Raw genomic sequence first — 20,743 nt, forward strand, 5'->3', positions numbered from 1 at the left:
ATAATAGATAGTTAGATATTAGAGACAGAGGCTGTAACAATTATAAAAGTACATCATGAAATATAGGAAGAAAACACAATAACCCCAGTGGCAAAACTCGGTAAAATTATGAATAAAATAAAAGAGATAGATACGCGTCGAATCAGTAGATTCAGCATTGAACACGTAGATTCTTTTATGATTCGGTATGCTAGGAATCCGTCCAATAAATATGTTGTACTTTGAATTTTGAAATAGAATACGAATAGAGAATATAGTGATGATTACGAGCGACGACTTTGAATGTCATGATCTTGTTATGAAGAAAATCTAATTTGGGGAAGGTTTTTGACTGGGGATGGACCCAATTGAAACATCCATAAAAGGAAATTATGAGCAATTAATTACGCTGCAATTGAAAAGGATGCATTTTGAAATATGAGAATGCCTTGTATGGTGAGGGACGTTAAGGAGAGGGGCTTTGGAAAAATTCTTGACGTGCCTCTTCTGTTTTTGTCCTGCCGAGAATTACAGCAGATCCCAAGCCTTCTTCTGATTCTTCTTCTGTCTCACGAGTCTGAACCTTGTTCTTCTGGGTGATCCCCAACAATGGCTGATGAGAAGTTCTGCTGTACATGGGTTGCACTGGCAGATGTCACCTCCAAGACCCACCAGTCCCAGTGGCTCCAGGAAACTCTCTCCTGTCAGATCTCCCTCTCTTTCTCTCTTCACTCGCTCGTGTTTTGCGTTGCTGGTGTGTCGGAGGTCCTCGTGCTCGAGTTCTTGGCTTGTCGGTTTTCGATATGTGACGTCTATTTGCGCGTGTCTATTTTGATTGATGGGTGTGTGCAGAGAGGGAGACTGCGAATGGAACATGAGGACTCCTGTGATCCTGATGAAAACAGGACATTAGATTACTATGCCTGTCCAATAAGGATGGAATTGATCAGAAAGGAACGGCACAAGTCCTGGCTGGTTCATAAACCCCTCTTTGGCAAGAAAGATTCTGTTTGTCGAATCTAGAAGCCTGCATTGAGTGTTTGATTTTTTCTGAGGATGAGCTTTGGATAGCTTAAAGCCACGTTTGTTCTTGATTCGAACATGATTCTCTCTTGATATCAATTTCGAGCTAATATTCCCAGAAAGTATGAACGCTTCCTAGAGATTGTATCATCTCATCTTTCTCACAAGGCCTTGTCATGATCTCCGGGAAAATGTGAATGTACTATATATAGTTTACTACGGGCACGGTCAACCGGGAAAAATTAAATTACAGATGTATGTCCATTGTGCAGCTATGAATTTCTTAGTGAAGGTTAAACATTATATACTGAATCTGGATAATGAGATGGATGGAAGCAAGCAGTATTCCTATTTTGAAGTTGAATAGTTCTTTTGTCACTTTCTGATTTCTCAACACAAACCTGCACAAGAAAAAATTTGGTACTTTAGTTGTTCCTGTGAACTCAATCATTCCATTTTTCATTGCAGATGCAGACAAAAAAGTGGGTGCCATTAGAGCAATTGTGGAAGATGATGGTGATAGATCACAAATTGTTCAAATCCTTGAAGAACTGAAAAAGTCTTACTGTGCTTTAGCAGAGGGCCATGATCAGTTGAGGTCCAAGTTCAGTGACCACCAGGATGCAAGAACTTCAGCATCCCCCTTCAACCCCAAGATTCTCCTCGAAGGCGCTAACGACGATGCATCGGGAGTTTCTGAGAGCCCCAAAATGGACACTCTTGATTCCCCACCGGAGTCGGCCGTCACAAATCCCGAAGTGGAGTTCGACAACTTCCACTTCGAGATCCTGGACGAGTTGGCCGATGATATAGTCCAGGATGAACCTCCCAGTGCCAATCTGAATCAGGTAAGACCAATTGGTGGAGAAATTCATGGAGAACATACTGATATGGGCATCAATGAAGAAATCGCTCCTGCGATCCATGGTTCTGAGACTAATCAGGAAGTAATTAGTGATCCCTGGACTGAACATTTAGGGCGGGGGATGAAGTGGAATAAGCTGAAGCTCCAGGTCACCAAGCTGATGGAGGAGAACCTGCAGAAGCAAGCAGAGCTGGTGAAAAGAAATGAAGAAAAGAGAGGAATCATTAGGGGCCTCAGGTCGCGGCTGAACGGCTTGAAGGCCGAGAATAAGGCGCTGCAGGACTGTCTCGTCTGCTCTAAGGCCAACCCGAAGGGCAACCAGTTTCAGATGACAAGATTGAAAGGCCTGGTCTTGAGTAGAATTTTCGGAAGAAGTTCGCAGTGATGGCGTTGGGGAGATCACAAGCCGCTGCATCGCCACACTCAACCGAAACAAATCACTTCAGCTAATAAAGCTAGTTCTCTCGTCATGCCACAAGCAGCATGCGGCCTCCCAAGCGAACGTATAGTGAGCCCGGATACTGCTTTTCCTGTTCATACGTGGGGTGCAGAAACATCCATGCAAAAACTACAGACCGCGTAGGAGTTTTCTGCTTCAAATTTCCTATCGGCTTTTAACTTCTAGTAATAATTGTCTGTCAATTCCTAGTTTACCATCAATCAGATCATACATAAGAAATTGAATACCATGTTGACATGTCAATCAGGACAACATGATTCTTTCTGCCCCGCAGTTAGTTTTTAGATCAGCAATTCCAAACACTGGATTACCAGATGAGTCGCTCTTTGACAAGAACCTGGATGAGCGCTACAAAGAATCACAAATACAAAAAGGTCGAACTCCGGGCGACTGTTCTGCTTTTTTTTTTTTTTTGGCTTGCTCGGAGTTCATGAGCATGGAGGAATAAATATATGGCAGGATACAACATCATTGCAAGTGTTTGCAGAGGAAAAAAGAATCACTCAAACATACAAATCCAAAACATTAACCAGATTGACGTGGGATTTAACTTGATAATCAATCCCCAATCTTCTCGATACCGAGCTTTGCGTCTGTATCATTCAGTCTTTTAGTTCTCCATCTAAAGGAGCCTCAGGTGCGAGGTATCATTCAGTCTTTTTATCTGCCAACCTGTTTTCCAGGAATGCTGTAAGACTGTCACCGAGGAATCTTCCACGCAGATCTTATGAGACATTAGCGGACTGCAACCCATAATCCCCGTGATTAGACACTTTATCGTGGTTGGATGCGTAAATATACCGACACAAGAGGAAATACTGGAAAGAGAGCTCCTTTCACTTAGATCGTGCAGTGTGTTCTGGGGATGCACTTCCTGAGGAGAATTTTCGTCTTCGGGATCATGATCTCCAGTAGTAGTGACATACTGAAGCCTGCTCTTACCAGATTTTTTCTTCACAAATCCCTGCCGGTGCCTGTGATGAAGCACATCGGATCGGGGTGATGGGAGGGACGGCCCATCTCGATCACCGATAAAATTAGACGAAGCGTATGCATTCTGGTGGGAGTATCGATGGTTCTCATTTGCACCGTGGAGAGAGAAATCCAAGCGCAACTTCTCAGGCAGACTGAGCACGGTTCCATTTAAGAAGTGAACAGTTCGGAACTCCACCTCCCTAAGTGACTCTCCACCTGGCGCAGAAAAATCAGGCTGAAGTCTCTCCATTACACCCAAAATTTCAGGCGTATATACTTCTGACACAGGCAATCCCTCCCATTGACCTTGGCTCATCTCTGTAAGCGCATCTGACAACTGAATCTGTTCCGAGGAAACATTCATTTCCTACAGAATCATTAACAAAATGAGTGGTTGGTTCGAATTATATAACGTCAAAGACAGAATGAAAACATTCTTATATCACAAAAAACTTTCTCAGCCAAGTAATATGACATTTCTTCTGGGTATGGGATGTTTAAAAGGTGCTTGTTGGCATAACCAAAGCAGATCGCAGACTGCATTGGGGTCAGTCAGGTTTGAGAAGACCCTTTCTTTGTAATGTGGGATTGCTGATACTCACCAGATGACAAGCCAACCCAAAATTTTGTCACAAGCTAAGCTTCTTGGATATAATTTGGTGGTGTCTACATTGTCTTGACATGGTTGGCGTCTAACTCATGGACTTAGTGAAGAAAAAAGTTGCCTACGACGCTCAACCCCTGTCATGCTTCTCATCCACCTCTCATGTCTATTCAGCAGTATCTAGGGGCCTATGAACTTGACCCAACTACTTAAATTTACTTTCCTTCAGAACCAATATCCACTACGAATCGATCAGTTCCACAGTTGCAAATCATTGTTTCACGGAAGATATGAACAATCCCGTTTAAAGATCTCAAGATATATTGATAAGGCCTCCATATACCAGCAGCCCTGCATTGGCATTCCAAAAAGAATGTCTATGCAACTTGAACGTATGATCCTAGGACCTTGGTCTCATTGGCTATTTGCAGTTCTACCAAAGCTCACTGGCACTAACTAATTAAAGCAACTGAATATTCTGATAGGTCAATGAAGACAATAGTCCCTAGCTACAACTGGTCATTTATACACCCATTATCCTAAATTAATGCTCGAAATCCTATACACTTCAATATGACCCATCTTATCAGATTGGCAATTTAGCACAAGTTATTTTCCAAGCCGAGTTAAAACTCACATTTCAAGCAGTCAAGCTTGGCACTTCTGACTTGGAACTGATTAATACTGTCTTGCACAAGTTGAATATCAAGTGTTAACACAAAATTTGCAACTGCAATCAGCAATGTAGTTTGCATTCTCATTGCTAGTACATTCTGCTTAGTTCCTCCAACTCATTGCATCAATCCTAACAAAATTCAAGCTCTTGATGCTCCCAAGTTTACATCGTTTGCTACGGTTGAGAATTGACACTTCATGATTCCAAAGAAGCAAACACCACTTTAATCCACATTCTCCAGTAGCAAGCAACCAAATTTAAAGCTCATCCAGCGATAAATCCAACAAGAGTCCAATTTTACCTGGCAAACCAAAGCTGCCATCGACCTTGCTCGATCCAGCGGCGAAGAATAAACCGCGCAGAACCGGACACAGTGCGAATTCAGCAGCACGGCCAAGGCCCTGGCCTGCCGCTTCCCGTTGGCTGTCAGCCCCGCGGCGGCGCACCGCCCACCGATCAAATCCGGCCTCAAACTGGCCTCGCACTCACCGTGGCTGATCAAGAACACCTCCGTCGCGCTCCGGTCCTCCTCCATCGTGCTCGAGGAGAAGCTCCGAGAGAACACCGGTGGAGGTGGGGGCAGCGGCGGGGGCGGCGCAAGGACGTTGTAGGGGTCCCAGACCTTGATCGACGGCCCCATCCGCGGCGTCCCGAGGGTGGAGAGCTGCGGAGAGAGCGGCGACGCCGACGCGTAGCACGGCAACATCTCCGGCTCTTGCTCCAGCACCTTCTTCACCAGGTGGGTATTGCTCATTTCGTTCCTACTGAGCACCGCATTCCCGTCTTCCTCCTCATCCTCCTCTTCTTCTTCGTCGTCGTCTTCTCCATCTTGGCTCTCGTCCTCGTCCCTCACTTCCTGAACCGAGTGAGAGGATCCCATCGATTCCACCGAGAGCTCCGATTCAACCCGCTCCGATCGCTAGGATCCAAGTCGAAGCATCAATCAAACGGATCGCTCCCAAAGCAAGACGCGAAATTTTCGATGCCAAGATTACACGCTATTCGAACAATGAAATGGGCAAGTTCAAGATGAATTTGCCGCGAATGCGGGGGTGAATGGATTGATGTTGGAGATGGGCAACGGGAAGAGAGCGAGAGAGAGAGAGAGAGAGAGAGAGAGATCTGAAGGAATCTGATAAGATCTGGTTAGATTATGGGTGTCTGCGGGCTCGGCGGGTCGGGTTTTCCGGCAGGTCGGGAATCGAATCTCTCGGATTCAGATTCAGAACCAAAAAGCTCAGTCTCAGACGAAACAAGTCAAGAGTTTCCTAACTAGTTGCTGAGAGGTGGGGCCAGTGGCCGCACCGGCGGTGAGATGCCTCGACACTTGACAGGGAGCATTTGAGCCTATTTTATCTTAATCCGTTGAGTGTGATGTACACTTCATGCCAGATTCGGGTCACATTCGGAACGGTCTCCCGTCTCGATTGGAATCTAAACAAATTCCCTTTCATATGGTTCATTTCTTATTTGAGTGTCGGTTTGACAGGCGATTGCCTCCCTCTTTCCGTCGCCACGGCAGATCGCCTGTCCGCCCTAGTCGGGCTGCTCGAGTGGGCGTTCGACTACTCCCTGAGCTCCTCCGTCCTCGGCCACTTAGCATCGTTTAGCGGCCATGTGACAACATAGTCAACAGAAATAGGATGATGAGCCTACTATTTTGTTCATATTGGGTTGGGCTTCTGGCCCACCTTCAACCCAACCCAATTAATTTTCGAATTTTTTTTTCACTTTTCTGATTTTATGATATATATAATAAGCTTTGGACCAAAAAAAAAAAAAGATATATATAATAAGCAAAACCAATGAAAATTGTCTAATTACTTCTTCTTGTCATTAGTTATAAGAGAAAAAAAAAGGCTAATGCTATTGCCACCGCCAAAAATAGCTGGTGATTGCTAAAGAAACAAGGAGAAAATTGCATGCAAAAAGTGAATTTCTAAGGATGTTCATTGTTCGGTTTGACAGTGTTTTCAGATTAAACCCAAATCAATTCAATAGGATTATAACTCGAACCGAAAAAATAACGTAGGTTTGCTACCTACTAGTTAGGTTTGGGGTCAAATGGTTAATATCAAACCAATTTCCACGTACGAATTCTAATTCAGATTCAAACTATTTGGCTTCAACGTGCAATGGAAAGTAAGAAAGAAAGCACCTATTTCTACACACTTAGCAAAAAAAAAAAAAAAAAGAAGAAAGAAAGAACATAGTCACAACTAAACCAAATTGAATTATTGAAACATTAAAAACTATTAGCTGACTCAAAGAAAGAACACAAAAGATCAAACAAAACTCTTTCTTTAGCACGATTTGAGATAAAAAAATAAAATAAATCAACAATGGCCAACTTGAGAAGTAGACTTCTTCCATTTAATAGTATACACAATTCTAGATAGGAAGAACTTATTTAGGCCATAATATAAATATCATTAGTGAAAAGGAAAATGAATTTTTTTTACTAAACTCATCGATTTGGGCGGAGGCGGGGGAGCGGGCGGTGGCGAAGAAGGGCTGGAGGTGTCAATATGGGTTGGGTCGGGTATGGATCCAGGTTGAGTATAGGTTATTGAATTTTCATTGCATGAATATGAATCAAAACAGATTAAATGAGTCAATAAGGGTCGGATCATATTCGATCGGACCCACCCATTTGACACCTCTAATAAAAGCCAAGCTAATCAACCTATAACAAAGAATCCAAATCAAAACCAAACCAATAAATCGATAATCCGAACTTATTGGTTCGGTATAGGCTTTTGGTTTTTTATGAACTCAATTATATGCCCACAATTTTTCTTTTCATTTTTTTCCCAAAATGGACAAAGACATCTTTTGTTTTTTGGCCCAATTCCAAAGAAAAAACCCCCCAAACTTTAGGTTTTGTCCCAAATATACCTCAAACTTTTTTTTGTCTAAAGAAAAACCCTCAACTGTCAGTAGAGTCCCAAATCTGTCCTAGTTAACTCTCTGTAAAAAATCACCGTCAAGTCTTTGCATATGGCAATTGGACGTGTGTAGAAAATCCACATCAGCTTTTGATGTGGAAAAACTTAACGAAAACGTCGTCGTTTTTCTTGTGAATGCTGGAAACAAAGTTAGGGCATGCCTTTTCTTTTCTTCAACTCACACTCGACTCCCTCCTCTGTACTCCACGAAGCAAACCGAGCGAGCTTCTCCGTCTCTCTCGAATCTCTACTCTGTATGCCACAAAGTAGAACGAGCGAGCTTCTTTGTCGCGCTCTCTATACCTTTGCCTCTCGACTCATTTCGTTCGAAGGAATTGATCGCGGACAAGAGGAATTACTCCATGAATCGACTCTTGCGTGAGCTTGCGCTCGGATAGGCTCGCGCTTGGTCACTTCACCCGGTGAGGAAGCGACCAAGATTAGAGAAATTGAAGAAATTTTGTTCTTCAAGATTAAAGCTGCAAGTGATGTTTTGGGAAATCGCTAATTCGGGTGAGTTGGAAGTGAAAAGCTCTAGTTCTTGTTTGTTTGAAGATTGATTGTAATTAACATTTTATTAATGATTTAATCATTTTTTTAATGATTTTGATTTAGTCTGGATCCAAACCCTTGTTTCATCGTTACTTCTACAAATCCATAGCCCGGACGCATGCCACTTGTTTGATTATATTCTTGAATTAGATCGATGAGAATTTCATGTCAGATTTCCATTGAGGCAATCATGGCTGAACTTCTTTGTTACGCTAGATTGACGTGTTTTTGTGACTTTCATTGCAAGACGATGATTCCACATCATATGAAATAATTGAGCAAAAAATAAAGCATGCTTCTGCTGGTTGATTGTTGTGGTAATCAATTGTTCTTAGAATGTGAATTGTGTTGTTTACTGACCGCTTCAATCAGTGTGATGTGTTTGACATTGAACTTGCAGGTTGACTATCATTTTGCTCGCAAGTTTTGCTCATTGATGATTGGAGTATTACTAGGTTGAATCGGGAGCAATGGTGAGTTCATTCAAGTATGGACTCTTTATGTTGGAATATTGTTTTTGGTTATCAATTAATGACTTTGTGTGCTTTTTAGCAGAATGAAAGTAACAATGATGATAGTTCATTGGGCTGGAGTGATGAATTAAATATATCAGATGATGGAGAGTTGGTGACAAGGGAGATGATGAAAGAATTTGAAGAAGCAAGAATGGAGGAGGAGGAGGAGAAGGCATATGAGAGTCGAGCTTTAGTTTTAGGTTCCACCAATATACGAAGGGAGGAGGCTGATGGTGGTCGAGATTTAGCTTTTTACGAAGATAAAATAGCTGATGAAGACTCTGATTCTGGTAATGAATCTCTAAGTGGACCTAATATTGACGACTTTGAAGAAACCAGAGGCATATCAAGCCTAACGGTTAATAGGTGATCCCAAGTGTGACCATAAAGAGAAAGTGTTTAGTCCGGGTATGAGATTTGAATCCCATAAACAGTTCAAGAATGTTGTGAAAAGGTATGCTGTAATTAATGGATTTGACATTTTTTGGCAAAAGAGTGAATATAAAAGAATGGAAGCAATGTGTGTAAGAGGATGCGGTTGGAGGTTGTATGGCGGTTGGATTTAGAATGAGAAAACTTTTATCATAAAGAGAGTTGGATGTTCTCATAATTGCAATAGAAGTAAAAGAAATAGGCAAGCCATTGCTTCATGGCTTGCTCAAGAGTACATGCCCAAGATTAGAGCCGGACTCACTTACTCATATGTAGAAATACAGGCAGATGCAAGAGAAAAGTTTGCTCTGACACTTGACAAGAAGAAATGTTATAGAGCTATATGGAAAGCTTTTAGTGATATAAGGGCCCCGATAGAGGAGCAATATGACATAATGAGATCTTATTTGGTGGAGCTCAAGAGAGTTAGGAAGAATGGAATGTTTGATATAGAAGTCAACCCAATAACCAAAGCATTTGAGAGATTTTGTGTGTGCTTTGCTTAGTTGAAAAGTGAAATTTTAGCAGGATGTAAGCGTGTCATAGGCTTAGATGGGTGCTTTCTTAAAATTGGATTGAAAAGTATGTTGTTGTGTGCTATAGGACGAGATGGAAACAATCAAATGTTTCCAATAACTTGGGCAATTGCAGAAGTTGAGTCCGAGGCATCTTGGACTTGGTTTCTTACCTTGTTATTCATAGACTTAGGTGTGGGCAGCGGAGATGGTTGGAATTTTATCGGTGATCCATAAAAGGTGACATCTCATCTTTTTTCTTCACCGGTTGTTACACTACAATAGTACAATTATTAATGTGATTTGTTTGTTTTTTATTGGCTGATTTTTTTGTTACGGGGACTAATAAATGCAGTTTCATGCCTATCTCCACAAGCAGAGCATCGAAATTGTGCAAGACACATATATGCTAATTGGAAAAAATTGCACAAAGGGGACACTCTTAAGAATCTCTTCTGGAGGGCTGTGAGGTATACCTTTAGAGCTGAATTTGACCTAGCAATGACGGATTTGAAGGAGGAGTGTCCTAAAGGTTATGAAGACTTTATGAGGCAAGGCCCCGAGCACTTCTATAAGGCTTTCATCAAAACAGGTAACAAGTGTGATGCGGTTGATAATAACTTAAGTGAGACCTTCAATGGATACATTTGCATACCAAGAGCAAAACCCAGATTTGAGATGCTTGAAACAATAAGAACTATGTCGATGGAGAGGATGGCAGAGAGAAGTAAGTTAATGGTGGATCGGACAGATCCAATTCGCCCAAGGATTATAAAGAAGTTGGAGGAGACAAAGCTGGAGTCTAGGCATTGTATTGCTAGAGCGGCAATAGAGAATAACTTTGAGGTTCAAGTATTTGACAAAAGATTTGTGGTTGACTTGGCTGGGAAGACTTGTGCTTGTAGGGAATAGGATATATCTGGAATACCGTGTAAACATGCCATATGTTGCATTAGTTTCATGAAGTTAAATGTTGATGATTGCTTCAAGAAAGATGCTTACGAGAGATGTTATCAATTTCTCCTCCCAGCCATGAATGGACAACAAATGTGGCCTAAAGTCAATGGTGAGCCAATCAAACCTCCATCTTACGGAAGGAAAAGGGGGAGAGAAAAGAAAAATAGAATCAAGGATACGGATGAGCGAAGTAGTGATGGTAAGAAATTGACGAAAGTTGGGGTCCAAAAGCGATGTTCAAATTGCCTTCAACATGGGTATAACAAGAAAACATGCAAGAATCCTGCGGTATCTAGGCCTTCCAAAGTAAGCTTTATTTGAACATTTTGTAATTTCAATTAATAATTTTTTCGAGCCTATCATAATCGATGATGGTGTTTCTTGTGTTTCTTCACCTGTAGGCAAAAAGAGGAAGACCAACAAAAGTTATTGGTACGTAGGATAATGCATAGGCCAACAGACCATTTGAAAGGAACTCCGCTATCATCAGGAAGGAGAGAGCATAAATTAGAATTTTTTAGCCACATTTTATTCTCACAATACTCGCGTACATTGTGATTAATGTTTAATGCTTATTTTGTATCTTGAGGCTCAACAAGGATATGGCCTTTTCATGTCTGAAACTGGGAATTCGTATTTGAGGGTAATATCTTTGTAGTGCCATATGTTTTATATGTATATAAAAAAGAAAAACAAGTTCATATGTCATATTTTTTGTAATGCAGATGCTTAGTAGTGATAGGGTTATTGACATCGGAGGTCCATCCTTCTCCAATAGACAAACAAGAGCAATGAATGTTCAAGCTTCACCTAGCCAATCTTCAATTGATATCTCGAAACCTCCATGTATTGAACAATCTAGAATTGGTGGTGGATTGTGAAATTGTGGAGGGAAAAATGCCAGTGGATATTCAGTGCTTGCTTAGATGAGGATATTTTGTTGGACAGCAAAGTGCTAGTTTTTATGTTTTTGTAAGTGAATTCGGCTGTGTACTGTGTACTGTGGCCGTTCTGGTGGATTGTGAAATTGTGTACTGTGCACTGTGTCCGGTTTTGGCAATTTGGCTTAGGTGGCAGATTGTGAATCCATGATCCTTTTTAGTTGCAGTTGTAATTTTGAATCCATCTAGATTCTGCAGATCGTGAATCCATCTTTTGAATCCTCTTGTGAATTACGTGACAGATTTTGAATCCATCGGGAGGGTGGTGATCTTTTAGTTGCAGTTTTAATTTTTGTTTAGCTAAACGATGTACATTGGATTAGAAGAAGAGATGATCCTTTTTGTTAGATCTGCAGAGTCATATGCAATGAGTACTCTTCCTATTAAATCTGCAGCATCAATATGTACTCTGAACTTTGTCATTCAATTCAAAGCATAATTTGCTAATGGTGCTTATACAATTAAATGCCAATAAATGAGATACAGAACTCTGAACTTTGTCATTCAATTCAAGGCCAACGCCAAAAATATTGTTCATACTAGAATAAAACTGAAATACATCATTCTCATCCTTTGCATTACAGCATTGGTCCTCCCTGAAGCAAGCGGAAGACATATACAAACATATGTTCTGAATACATAGATTTACAGTTTCTAGGTAGTCTTCCCTGTTGAAATTCCAAGCAATCCTCTCCCCATACTGATTTCATCTTCCCATTGGATACAATGGAAGAGTATTTTTGTGTTGGGATCGACTTTGTGTCCACTAGGAAGGACGTCAGGCTTTCACCAGTGGGTATAGCCTCAAAGATTTGCATAACATGCCATATAAATAAACCATCTTGTGCAAATGCTCACTAATCTTGATAACCCTTGGATTTTCTTCTTCCTCCGGGATTAGCGATTTCCCCAAACATCACTTAGTCGGCTCATCATTCGTCAATTAGAGCTCGATGAAGAATAAAATTTCTTCAATTTCTCTAATCTCGATCGATTCCTCACCGGGTGGAGCGTTCGAGCGCAACCTCGTGGGAGAGAGTCGATTCACAAAGTAATTCCTCTTGTCCGCGATCAATTCTTTCGAACGAAACCAGTCGAGAGGCTAAGGTACGAAGAGCGTGACGGAGAATCTCGCTCGCTTTACTTCGTGGCGTACAGAGTAGGCTAAGTTTGGATTCAAATGGAGTCATGGGCCTCACTTCTCATATTTCATCCCACTCTTCACTAGTGAGCATCCTAACTGTGCCTTGACCAGCAGGAGCATGCTTTATTTTTGGCTAAATTATTTCCTATGATCTGGAATCATCATACTATAGTGAAAGTCACAAACACATCAATCTAGCGGAACAAAGAAGTTTAGCCATGATTGCCTCAATGGAAATCTGACATAAAATTCTCATCGATCTAATTTAGGAACATAATCAAACAAGTGGTAGGCGTCCGGGCTATGGATTGTAGAAGTAACGATGAAATAAGGATTTGGATCCAGACTATATCAAAATCATTAGAAAATGATTAAATTATTAATAAAATGTTAATCCCAGTCAATCTTCAAACAAATAGTAGCTAGGGCTCTTCACTTTAAACTCACCTAATTTAGCAATTTCCCCAAACATCACTTGCAACTTTAATCTTGAAGAACAAATTTCTTCAATTTCTCTAATCTTGGTTGCTTCCTCATCGGGTGAAGCAACCGAGCGCGAGCCTGTCCGAGCGTAAGCTCATGCGAGAGTTGATTCATGAAGTAATTCCTCTTGTTCGCAATCAATTCCTTCGAACGAAACGAGTCGAGAGGCTAAGGTACAAAGAGCACGACGGAGAAGTTCACTCACTCTACTTCGTGCGTACAGAGTAGAGAGTAGAGCGCGACGGAGAAGCTCACTCACTTTGCTTTGTGGCGTACAAAGGAGGGAGTCGAGCGCGAGTTGAAGAAAAGAAGAAGCATGCCCTAACTTTGTTTCCAGCGTTCACAGCAAGAACGTCGACATTTTCGTTAAGTTTTTCCACATCATAAACTGAAGTGGATTTTCTGGTCGCGTGGAATTGCCATGTGCAAAGACTTGACAGTGATTTTTGACAGAGAGTTAACTAGGGCAGATTTGGGACTCTATTGAAAGTTGAGGGTTTTTCTTTAGACAAAAAAAAAATTGGAGTATATTTGGGGCAAAACCTAAAGTTTGGGGGGTTTTTTTTTGGAATTAGGCCTTTGTTTTTTGACCTAGGGATTATTTTCTTTAACTAACTAGAAATTAAGGGTGCACATGACAACACTTTTATCCTAGAAATTAAGCATATGACAACACTTTTGTTCTAGAAATTAGCTTCTACTCAAAAGTTGATTTGTATACTTCTACTTCTAGAGATAAATGATTCTTTTTTACTTCTTCAAGTAGCTTCAAAACTACTTTTGGTGCATAAAAATACTCCAAAAGTTAAAAAATGAAGTTGTATAATCAAACGGATTTCTACTCTAGAAATGTTATCATGCGCGCCCTAATTAATGTACTAACTATTCAACATTGATAGAGCTAAAAAAACTCAACCTAAAACAAACAAAATCAAGTTCAGTGCTGCTTTGACCTAAAAAAAAAAAGGTTCAATGCTCCACCTATTTCCCAATCCAAGATGACTGTGGGCAAAGGTGTAAGGAAGTGGACAACGTATGCCCACAAAGGGTACATTGGTCAATCCAGCAAAGATTGCTGTGGCGCCAGTCATTTTGGCTGTGCCGATAGAACTTGCCAAAAATTATTGTTTGTTAGGTATTTTGTAAGGAAGTAATAAAAATTAAGATCTCTAGAATCTAGACCTTATCACGTAAATTGTCCTCGGAATAATAATTTGGCAAAAGGTTTCCACGTGTCCTTTTTAAAATTTAAATACTTCACAAGACCGAAAATGTCATTTCTGAATAACTCGGTGTTATTACGTATCAAAGTGTATTTTGGAAGTGTTCTTTGTATAAATGTCGGTAACAAAAAAACTATGAGTAATAATTGTTGAGAGTTCTCGGTTGAAATCAAACTGAATGGAAGTTATTAATTTGATTTAATTATGAATTTTGCTGGTTTGTTTGGAGTTTGAATCGAGGACTTTCCCTATCTATAACTTCCTACTATTTGATTAAGTTCACTAAACAACGATAATTTGTCAATTATTAGTCCAACTTGCTCTTATGTTGGCCAAAAAAAAAAAAAAGGCCAGAGACTTAGGTGAATCGATATGAAAAAAAAAGAACATTGATCCGATTGGACCTGCTAGAGATCACCATATTTATATAGATCATTCTTTGTTTGTACCTCAAAAGCAAAGAGAACAGCACAGTGTGCTTTTGAAGGAATAATTGATGGGAAATGAGGGTATAAATTAAAGATAAACTTTGGCTTAGGCCTCGTTTGATTAAATTGAAAAATAAGTTTTGGAAGTTTAAATAGTGAATATTAAGTGCTGCAATTTTGATTTGAAGTGCCAAATCGTGATTCTTATTATTTTCCAAATAAACATGGAAGAGTGCACATTCTTATTGGAACGTTTTGACAGCATAGTTGATAGTACTTTGATCTTCATTGGATATTCTACAACTTGACTAATTCAGTAAGCCCTTCCTTACCGCCTTAAGTGGCTGTTTTGACTTAAGACAATCAATTAAGTTGTGTGCAATTAGAGCTATCAAACGCACTTAATGTTATTAGGTGCTGAAAAGCTTAATTTTCAAGGTTGAATATGGTTATCAAACCGTCAAACACACCCTTAAGTCTCGTGAAATTAAGTTCCAACTTTAACGAATGGAACAAAATTACATCGATGTCGGGAGCAAATAGAAAGATTATTATTCATCATAATCGCCATCGTCCATCTCAATTACCCCCTAGCCATCTTTGCCGGCCTCGCGACCATGACCGGCGCGCATCATCCCTCCACCTTGCGAGATGGGACTAACCTAAGAGCCTTCCAACTCCATTGTGCGGGGCTGTGCCAGTGTGGAGGGGATGATGCTGGCGTTGTTTCAGCGGCCAAGCCGGTGATAGCGGAGGATGAGGCCGGCGATCTTGAGCATGGTGGGCTTGTGTTAGAGATGGAGAACGTTGGTTGGGGGGGAGGAAGTGAGAGAAAGAATAGAAATAGGTTTTGCTGTATTATTGTGGTGATCTAGATCTGGGTGATTGATGAGGGCCTCACAAGCCGCCACGCCTTTGCGCGGCAACATCAACGCGGCCGGTCCGGCGGCAACTAAACCGTTTCCTCACATGGCATATCTCAAACGATATGACCTTATTAAGCACCCGCCCTTGGAAAAGAGTTCATATCCTCTAATGATTCCCTTTTGTTCACGGGAGACACTATTTGGGACTCACCATTTCGACAAGAAATGTCCGAGAAGGTCAATTTGGGCGACCTATGGATCCACATGGGATATACAATGCCACAATACAAACCATCTTTCCACTCACACACACACATGCTTCATTTTCAGTCTTTCATGCACAACCCTACCCAACAGTGTCCTCGCATCATTGAATCTGACATCAGGAACCCTTTACTGTAGAGATCGATTATTGGGAGATCGCATGAAAACGTGTGCCAACATGTTGGCTATGATAAAGGAATGATTCGTATCGACTATTAGGGAAAAATACTAATTCAGCTCTAAATTTTTTAATTAAATTCCTTTAATTTTAAACTTTTTCATATTGGTACCACTTCAGTCCATTCGGCCAATTCAGGCCAAACATCGCCGACATAGATGCCATTTGTCCTACGTGACATGACCTGCGCTAACATGAATAGTTATTTTCATAATATGTTGCAAATTTCTATGATTTTTTTTTCTTTTTTTCCCTTATATTTCTGCCGGAGTCCGGCGAGGGCAAGCACTGCCAAGGGTGAGGCTCGACGAGCCTCGTCCTATCCCGGGCGAAGGTCGGCAATCGAGTGTTGAGCCTCGCCCTCGCCTAGGAGAGGGTCGGCAAACCCACCCCCCCTCCCCCCCGAACTGGGGGATGGTCAACCTCGCTAGATCTAGCAAGGGGGGGCTCACTGGCATTCGCTTAGGCGCGGCCCGATGAGGCTGTCCCTCGCCCGCGGTCGGCCACCGGCAACAAGATAAGAGAAAGGAAAAAATAAAATTAATAAAATAATTATCCACGTTAGTGCAAGTTGTGCCACATATGACGGGCGGCGTCCACGTTAGCGATTTATGGCCTAAATTGATCGGATGGACTGAATTAATACTAATGTAAAATGTTTAGGAATAAGTTGGTCTAATTGAAAGGTTTATGACTAAATTGATACCAATGTAATAGGTTTATGATTTTTTTGGTAGTTTTTTCCGATTATTAGGGATCATACTTTTGCTGGTCTCCACATGTTGTTCCTTTTTAAAGAATCTCCCATATGTCGATCCATGGGTGGGAGGAGATTCCAACGCCATCTCAACTCTAATCTTTTCTGTCTTTCTTTTTTTTTTTTGGAGATATTATATACTTAATTTTTATCCCTTTCGTGTAATTTCTTTTTTTGCAAAATTTATATTTTCATGTGCGTGCAATTCGTCACATTTTTATTTAGAACACGACCTGATCCCCCGCGCAGATATTATAGATGCTCTTTATGCACTTAAATTTAACCTATAGTCGAAATATAGAACAGCAATTTTACTAAAACAGCATGGTTACACATAGATGTTACGAGATTTTAGGGAAGCAGGATCCATACTAAGTGTGTACGTGGCAAAATTATATCATCTCACTTGATAAATTATTCATCAAGGTTCAAATTAATTTCTATGACTTAAAACTAATAGGTATGACTGTTTAATTAAAGATGTGTATCTGCATATTTGTTAGAAATAGGTCATTTGTTCCATTCGACCTAATCATAGTCGATCTTCTGCGGGGCATTTGAAAATGGTAAATGGCGTTTTACAATATTTTAACTTTGAAAAACATCAAAGATGGTTTAAAAATTTCTTAGAGAACGAAATGAAGAATTGAAAAAGGTGACTATGTACATGTCCAAATTACCTTATTGAATAAATAAGAAATACGTGCATCTTTAATATGCTCTTCCCATGTATAATCTACATCGCTGGACCCCAGAGTACAAATCCGAATATTTATTTAATCCATCTCTGTTATCTTCTTTTGCCCTTTTCCACTCATTTTTACTTACAAATGAATTTTCAAGCTCGAAAAGGTTAATGGGAATGTGTTTCCATACGGAAGACGGTTTAATAACTATAATGAAAAGATTAAAGATACCTGTTAAAACAGGTCTAATCCAAATAGGTTTTCTAATTTGAGTAGGTTTCCTAAATCAAGTGGTTTTCTAGTTCGAGTAGGTTTTCTAAAGAGTCTCTAACAAATGTAATACATATATTGATGAGATCAAACTTTACCCGGTTTTTACAGACTAAAGAAAGCACGAGGAGCGTTAGGTTTTTTCTCTTTGTGAGTTTTTTGAGTGAGTTCTTGGTAAAAGACTGTGTGAACACTTGTGAGTTTGTTTTAAGTGAAACACTTGAGGGGTTGAGCGATTGCGAACTCTATATTTTTTGGATTTCTAGCGGATTTTTTGGCGATTGACTCTCCTCCAGAATAGGTATGAACCCTCCAACTGTACCACGTAAATATACGGTCCTATTACCGTTCCTTGACGAATTCTCTAGTTATTTTTTTCTTACTCACTTTAGACTTGAACTGCGAGATCAGTTAGCTTACCCATTGCTTTCACAAAAATTGGTGTCAGTGCTAGGCAAGGGGTTTTTCGATTTAATTTGGGGTTTTTACTTGTTTGACAACTATATAGAATTTTTTTGGCATAAGGATATCTCAAGTACCAATATTTGTATACGACGTTCACTTTGGTGCCAATATTTTTTTGGAGATCGCTTAAGTGCCAAATCAGAGAAAAACGGTTACTTTAGTGCCAACGGCGGGAAATTCTAGCAACTTCACCAGAGTTAACACATAAATAATCATTTTTTTAAAAAAATGGCACTTAAGTGATCTAAAAAATAATCACTTTAATGCCAAATCGAAGACAAAACGATTACTTTAGTGCTAACGGCAAGAAATTCCAGTGACTTTATCGGAGTTGGCACTTAAATAATCTTTTTTAAAAAAAATTGGCACTTAAGTGATCAAACAAATTTATTGACATCAAAGTGAGCGTCATACACAAATATTGGTACTTGTAGTGTCCTTTTGCGGAATTTTTTCGTTACAATTATGTTTGGGGTGAAAGGAGAATTTGAAAAGTTTAATGGGAGGATTCAAACGTTAAGGTGAGTGTACTATTAACAACCCAAGATTTGGCCAAGGTATTGGATGCCAATGATAAGTCGCCACAAACGATGAAAGAGGCCAATAAGGACGACTTAATAGAGAGGACGAAGAGAATAAACCCATTGAACCTATCGAATGGGGTGTTAATAGAATTGACCGGGAAGAAGCATGCCACAAGTTGTAGGCAAAACTTCAAGTCCTTTATGTAAAGACATGTTTAAATAATTGCCTATACATGCTAAAGAGGATGTTTCGATTTTGATTTGCTGAAGATACTTCTGCAGGAGTCCATTTAGATGAGTTTAACAAACTCATGGTTTTGAAGAATATCAATGGGCCTTAATTGAAAAAAAAAAAAAAAAAGGGGCATGGTGTTGTTGACGTCTACCTAAGTCATGGGAGCACCTTTCTAATTCACTATTTAGGCATGTACTGCAATTACCTTGCGCCTAGCTCTATATTGAGTGTTAGAGGAAGTTGTGACACGACAATATGGCTCAAAACGCAACGTACAAACTAGTGATCCGATATAGAGATAAACATCACAGGTCCATCGGCATAGGTAGGAGCACGTGGAAATTGCGCCATAGAAAATCCAACAATCGTGTGAAATTGCTTTGAGTGTCGCCAAAAGGAGCACACGAGAGAAATTGTCCGGATGGAGTAGGCAGAATGCCACAAGTAGTTTGCATATTTAATACGCTCTTCCTAAGTGCTAAAGCATTCTTGGACAAAAAGAACACAGATCCGAACTTTTTATACATCTTTGTTATCGTGTTCCCCCCTTTTCGATTCATGGTTAGGTAAAAGTGCATTTTCAAGCTTGGGAATGCTAAATTGAAATGTATTACCATACCAAAGGCACGGGTTGTTAGCTTTACTATTTCTTAGATCCATGGATCCAATTCAAAATGAAAAAGATTAAATCCCTTAAACTAAGCATGTCGCACCCATCATGCGTCGTTAAATCTACTCACAACGAACACATTATTTGAACCTCAAGCATGTGACAACGATCGATAGTTGAGGGTCATGTCTATCCACGTAAAATAAATTAGCATCTTTTGCATGCGTACATAATAATAAGCATATGTCGTCAGAGAGTGTTCTCAAGACATTTTTCAGCATATTAAGTGATTAAATGTTTGAGACAATCACGAGACATAAGACGAGAAAGCAATGCATTAGAAATGCTAAATTCGCCTTTCCGGGTGCACGAGTGAATTGAGTAATGAAAAAAGTGGCTCCACTGAACTGATAGCGCATGCATAGGCTCCTTTTACTCCATTTTTCTTCGTTAAAGAATTTCTAGGGCACTGCTTTTTTAGTGCTTATTTAATTACTAATTAGGAGTGATTATTCTAAAAATTCAGACAGGAAAGGTCTGGCAAAGCTGGTTTTGTGGAGCTTGTCTGGCGGTTGTCTCCGTTTTCTCAATAAGATGACAACCTTGTATCACGTTAAATTAGACAATAAAGTTTCGACCCAAAAAAAAAATTAGCCAATAAAGTAATAAATCCAAAAGTCAAAATATTCACTTTGTCATGGATCGAGATTCATTTTATTGTTTTTTCTAAGCTAAATTAGGGTTTGACGCTGGCCTAGATCCTCACGCCCCGCTATTACATTGCCATTGGGATCCACCACGAGCCTCGTGTATTATCATGAAAAAAGTGATTAAAAAGCCTTAGATCTATTACATTTTTCTGTTAATTCAGTCTTTAATTTTTTAATTTTGTAAATTGAGTCCTACATATTTTCACGTTTTATCAATCGAGTCTTTTCGATCTATTTTGACCTAAAATCGCTAACGTGAACATCAATTGTGTTACAAAAACATTGATGTAGACAATCTTTGATAATGTTTTAATATTTTTTGAATTTTTTGAATTTTTTTCCTTAATGTGGCCGGCGAGGGTCTTGAGGCCCCCACCGGCTACGAGTGAAGGCCGGACGATACTCACCTAAGCTCGTCTGCGTCTAGCTTGGGCCCAATGACCCTCGTCCGGTGGCCA

The 20,743-nt window shown here is 40.1% G+C and overlaps 2 protein-coding genes and 1 long non-coding RNA gene across 4 annotated transcripts; 2 read left to right on the forward strand and 1 right to left on the reverse strand.

Annotated features, from left to right (window-relative positions):
- The first annotated feature begins 322 nt into the window (after positions 1–322).
- On the forward strand, positions 323–2,252 carry LOC115747497. Its single transcript, XM_030683684.2, has 2 exons — positions 323–682; positions 1,471–2,252. Exons 1-2 carry the CDS (start codon positions 589–591, stop codon positions 2,250–2,252), a joined length of 876 nt encoding a protein of 291 aa, XP_030539544.2. The 5' UTR covers positions 323–588.
- A 492-nt stretch (positions 2,253–2,744) lies between these two features.
- On the reverse strand, positions 2,745–5,837 carry LOC115747496. 2 transcript variants are annotated; one of them, XM_030683682.2, is made up of 2 exons: positions 4,884–5,837; positions 2,745–3,645 (listed from the first exon to the last, which is right to left on the reverse strand). In XM_030683682.2, the coding sequence occupies exons 1-2, from the start codon at positions 5,460–5,462 to the stop codon at positions 2,950–2,952; spliced, it is 1,275 nt and encodes a 424-aa protein (XP_030539542.1). In that variant the 5' UTR covers positions 5,463–5,837; the 3' UTR covers positions 2,745–2,949. The 2 variants fall into 2 exon arrangements, with proteins under 2 accessions (XP_030539542.1, XP_030539541.1); XM_030683681.2 differs by having other exon boundaries at positions 2,745–3,669.
- A 2,082-nt stretch (positions 5,838–7,919) lies between these two features.
- LOC115747499 lies at positions 7,920–11,705 on the forward strand. Its single transcript, XR_007198453.1, has 4 exons — positions 7,920–8,043; positions 8,483–8,555; positions 10,575–10,807; positions 10,903–11,705. It is a non-coding gene; the product is annotated as an uncharacterized LOC115747499 (long non-coding RNA).
- Positions 11,706–20,743: the final 9,038 nt, after the last annotated feature.

This window comes from Rhodamnia argentea, chromosome 5, assembly GCF_020921035.1.
Source record: "Rhodamnia argentea isolate NSW1041297 chromosome 5, ASM2092103v1, whole genome shotgun sequence".
NCBI classification, from domain to species: Eukaryota; Viridiplantae; Streptophyta; class Magnoliopsida; order Myrtales; family Myrtaceae; genus Rhodamnia; species Rhodamnia argentea.

Excerpts from the sequence above, each read along its gene's own strand:
- LOC115747497 (XM_030683684.2), top strand. The coding sequence starts at position 589 with ATGGCTGATGAGAAGTTCTGCTGTACATGGGTTGCACTGGCAGATGTC. Across the intron at positions 683-1,470 it reads GCTCCAGGAAACTCTCTCCT|ATGCAGACAAAAAAGTGGGT; the intron begins GTCAGATCTCCC and ends TTTTCATTGCAG.
- LOC115747496 (XM_030683681.2), bottom strand. The coding sequence starts at position 5,462 with ATGGGATCCTCTCACTCGGTTCAGGAAGTGAGGGACGAGGACGAGAGC. Across the intron at positions 3,670-4,883 it reads TGGCAGCTTTGGTTTGCCAG|GAAATGAATGTTTCCTCGGA; the intron begins GTAAAATTGGAC and ends ATGATTCTGTAG.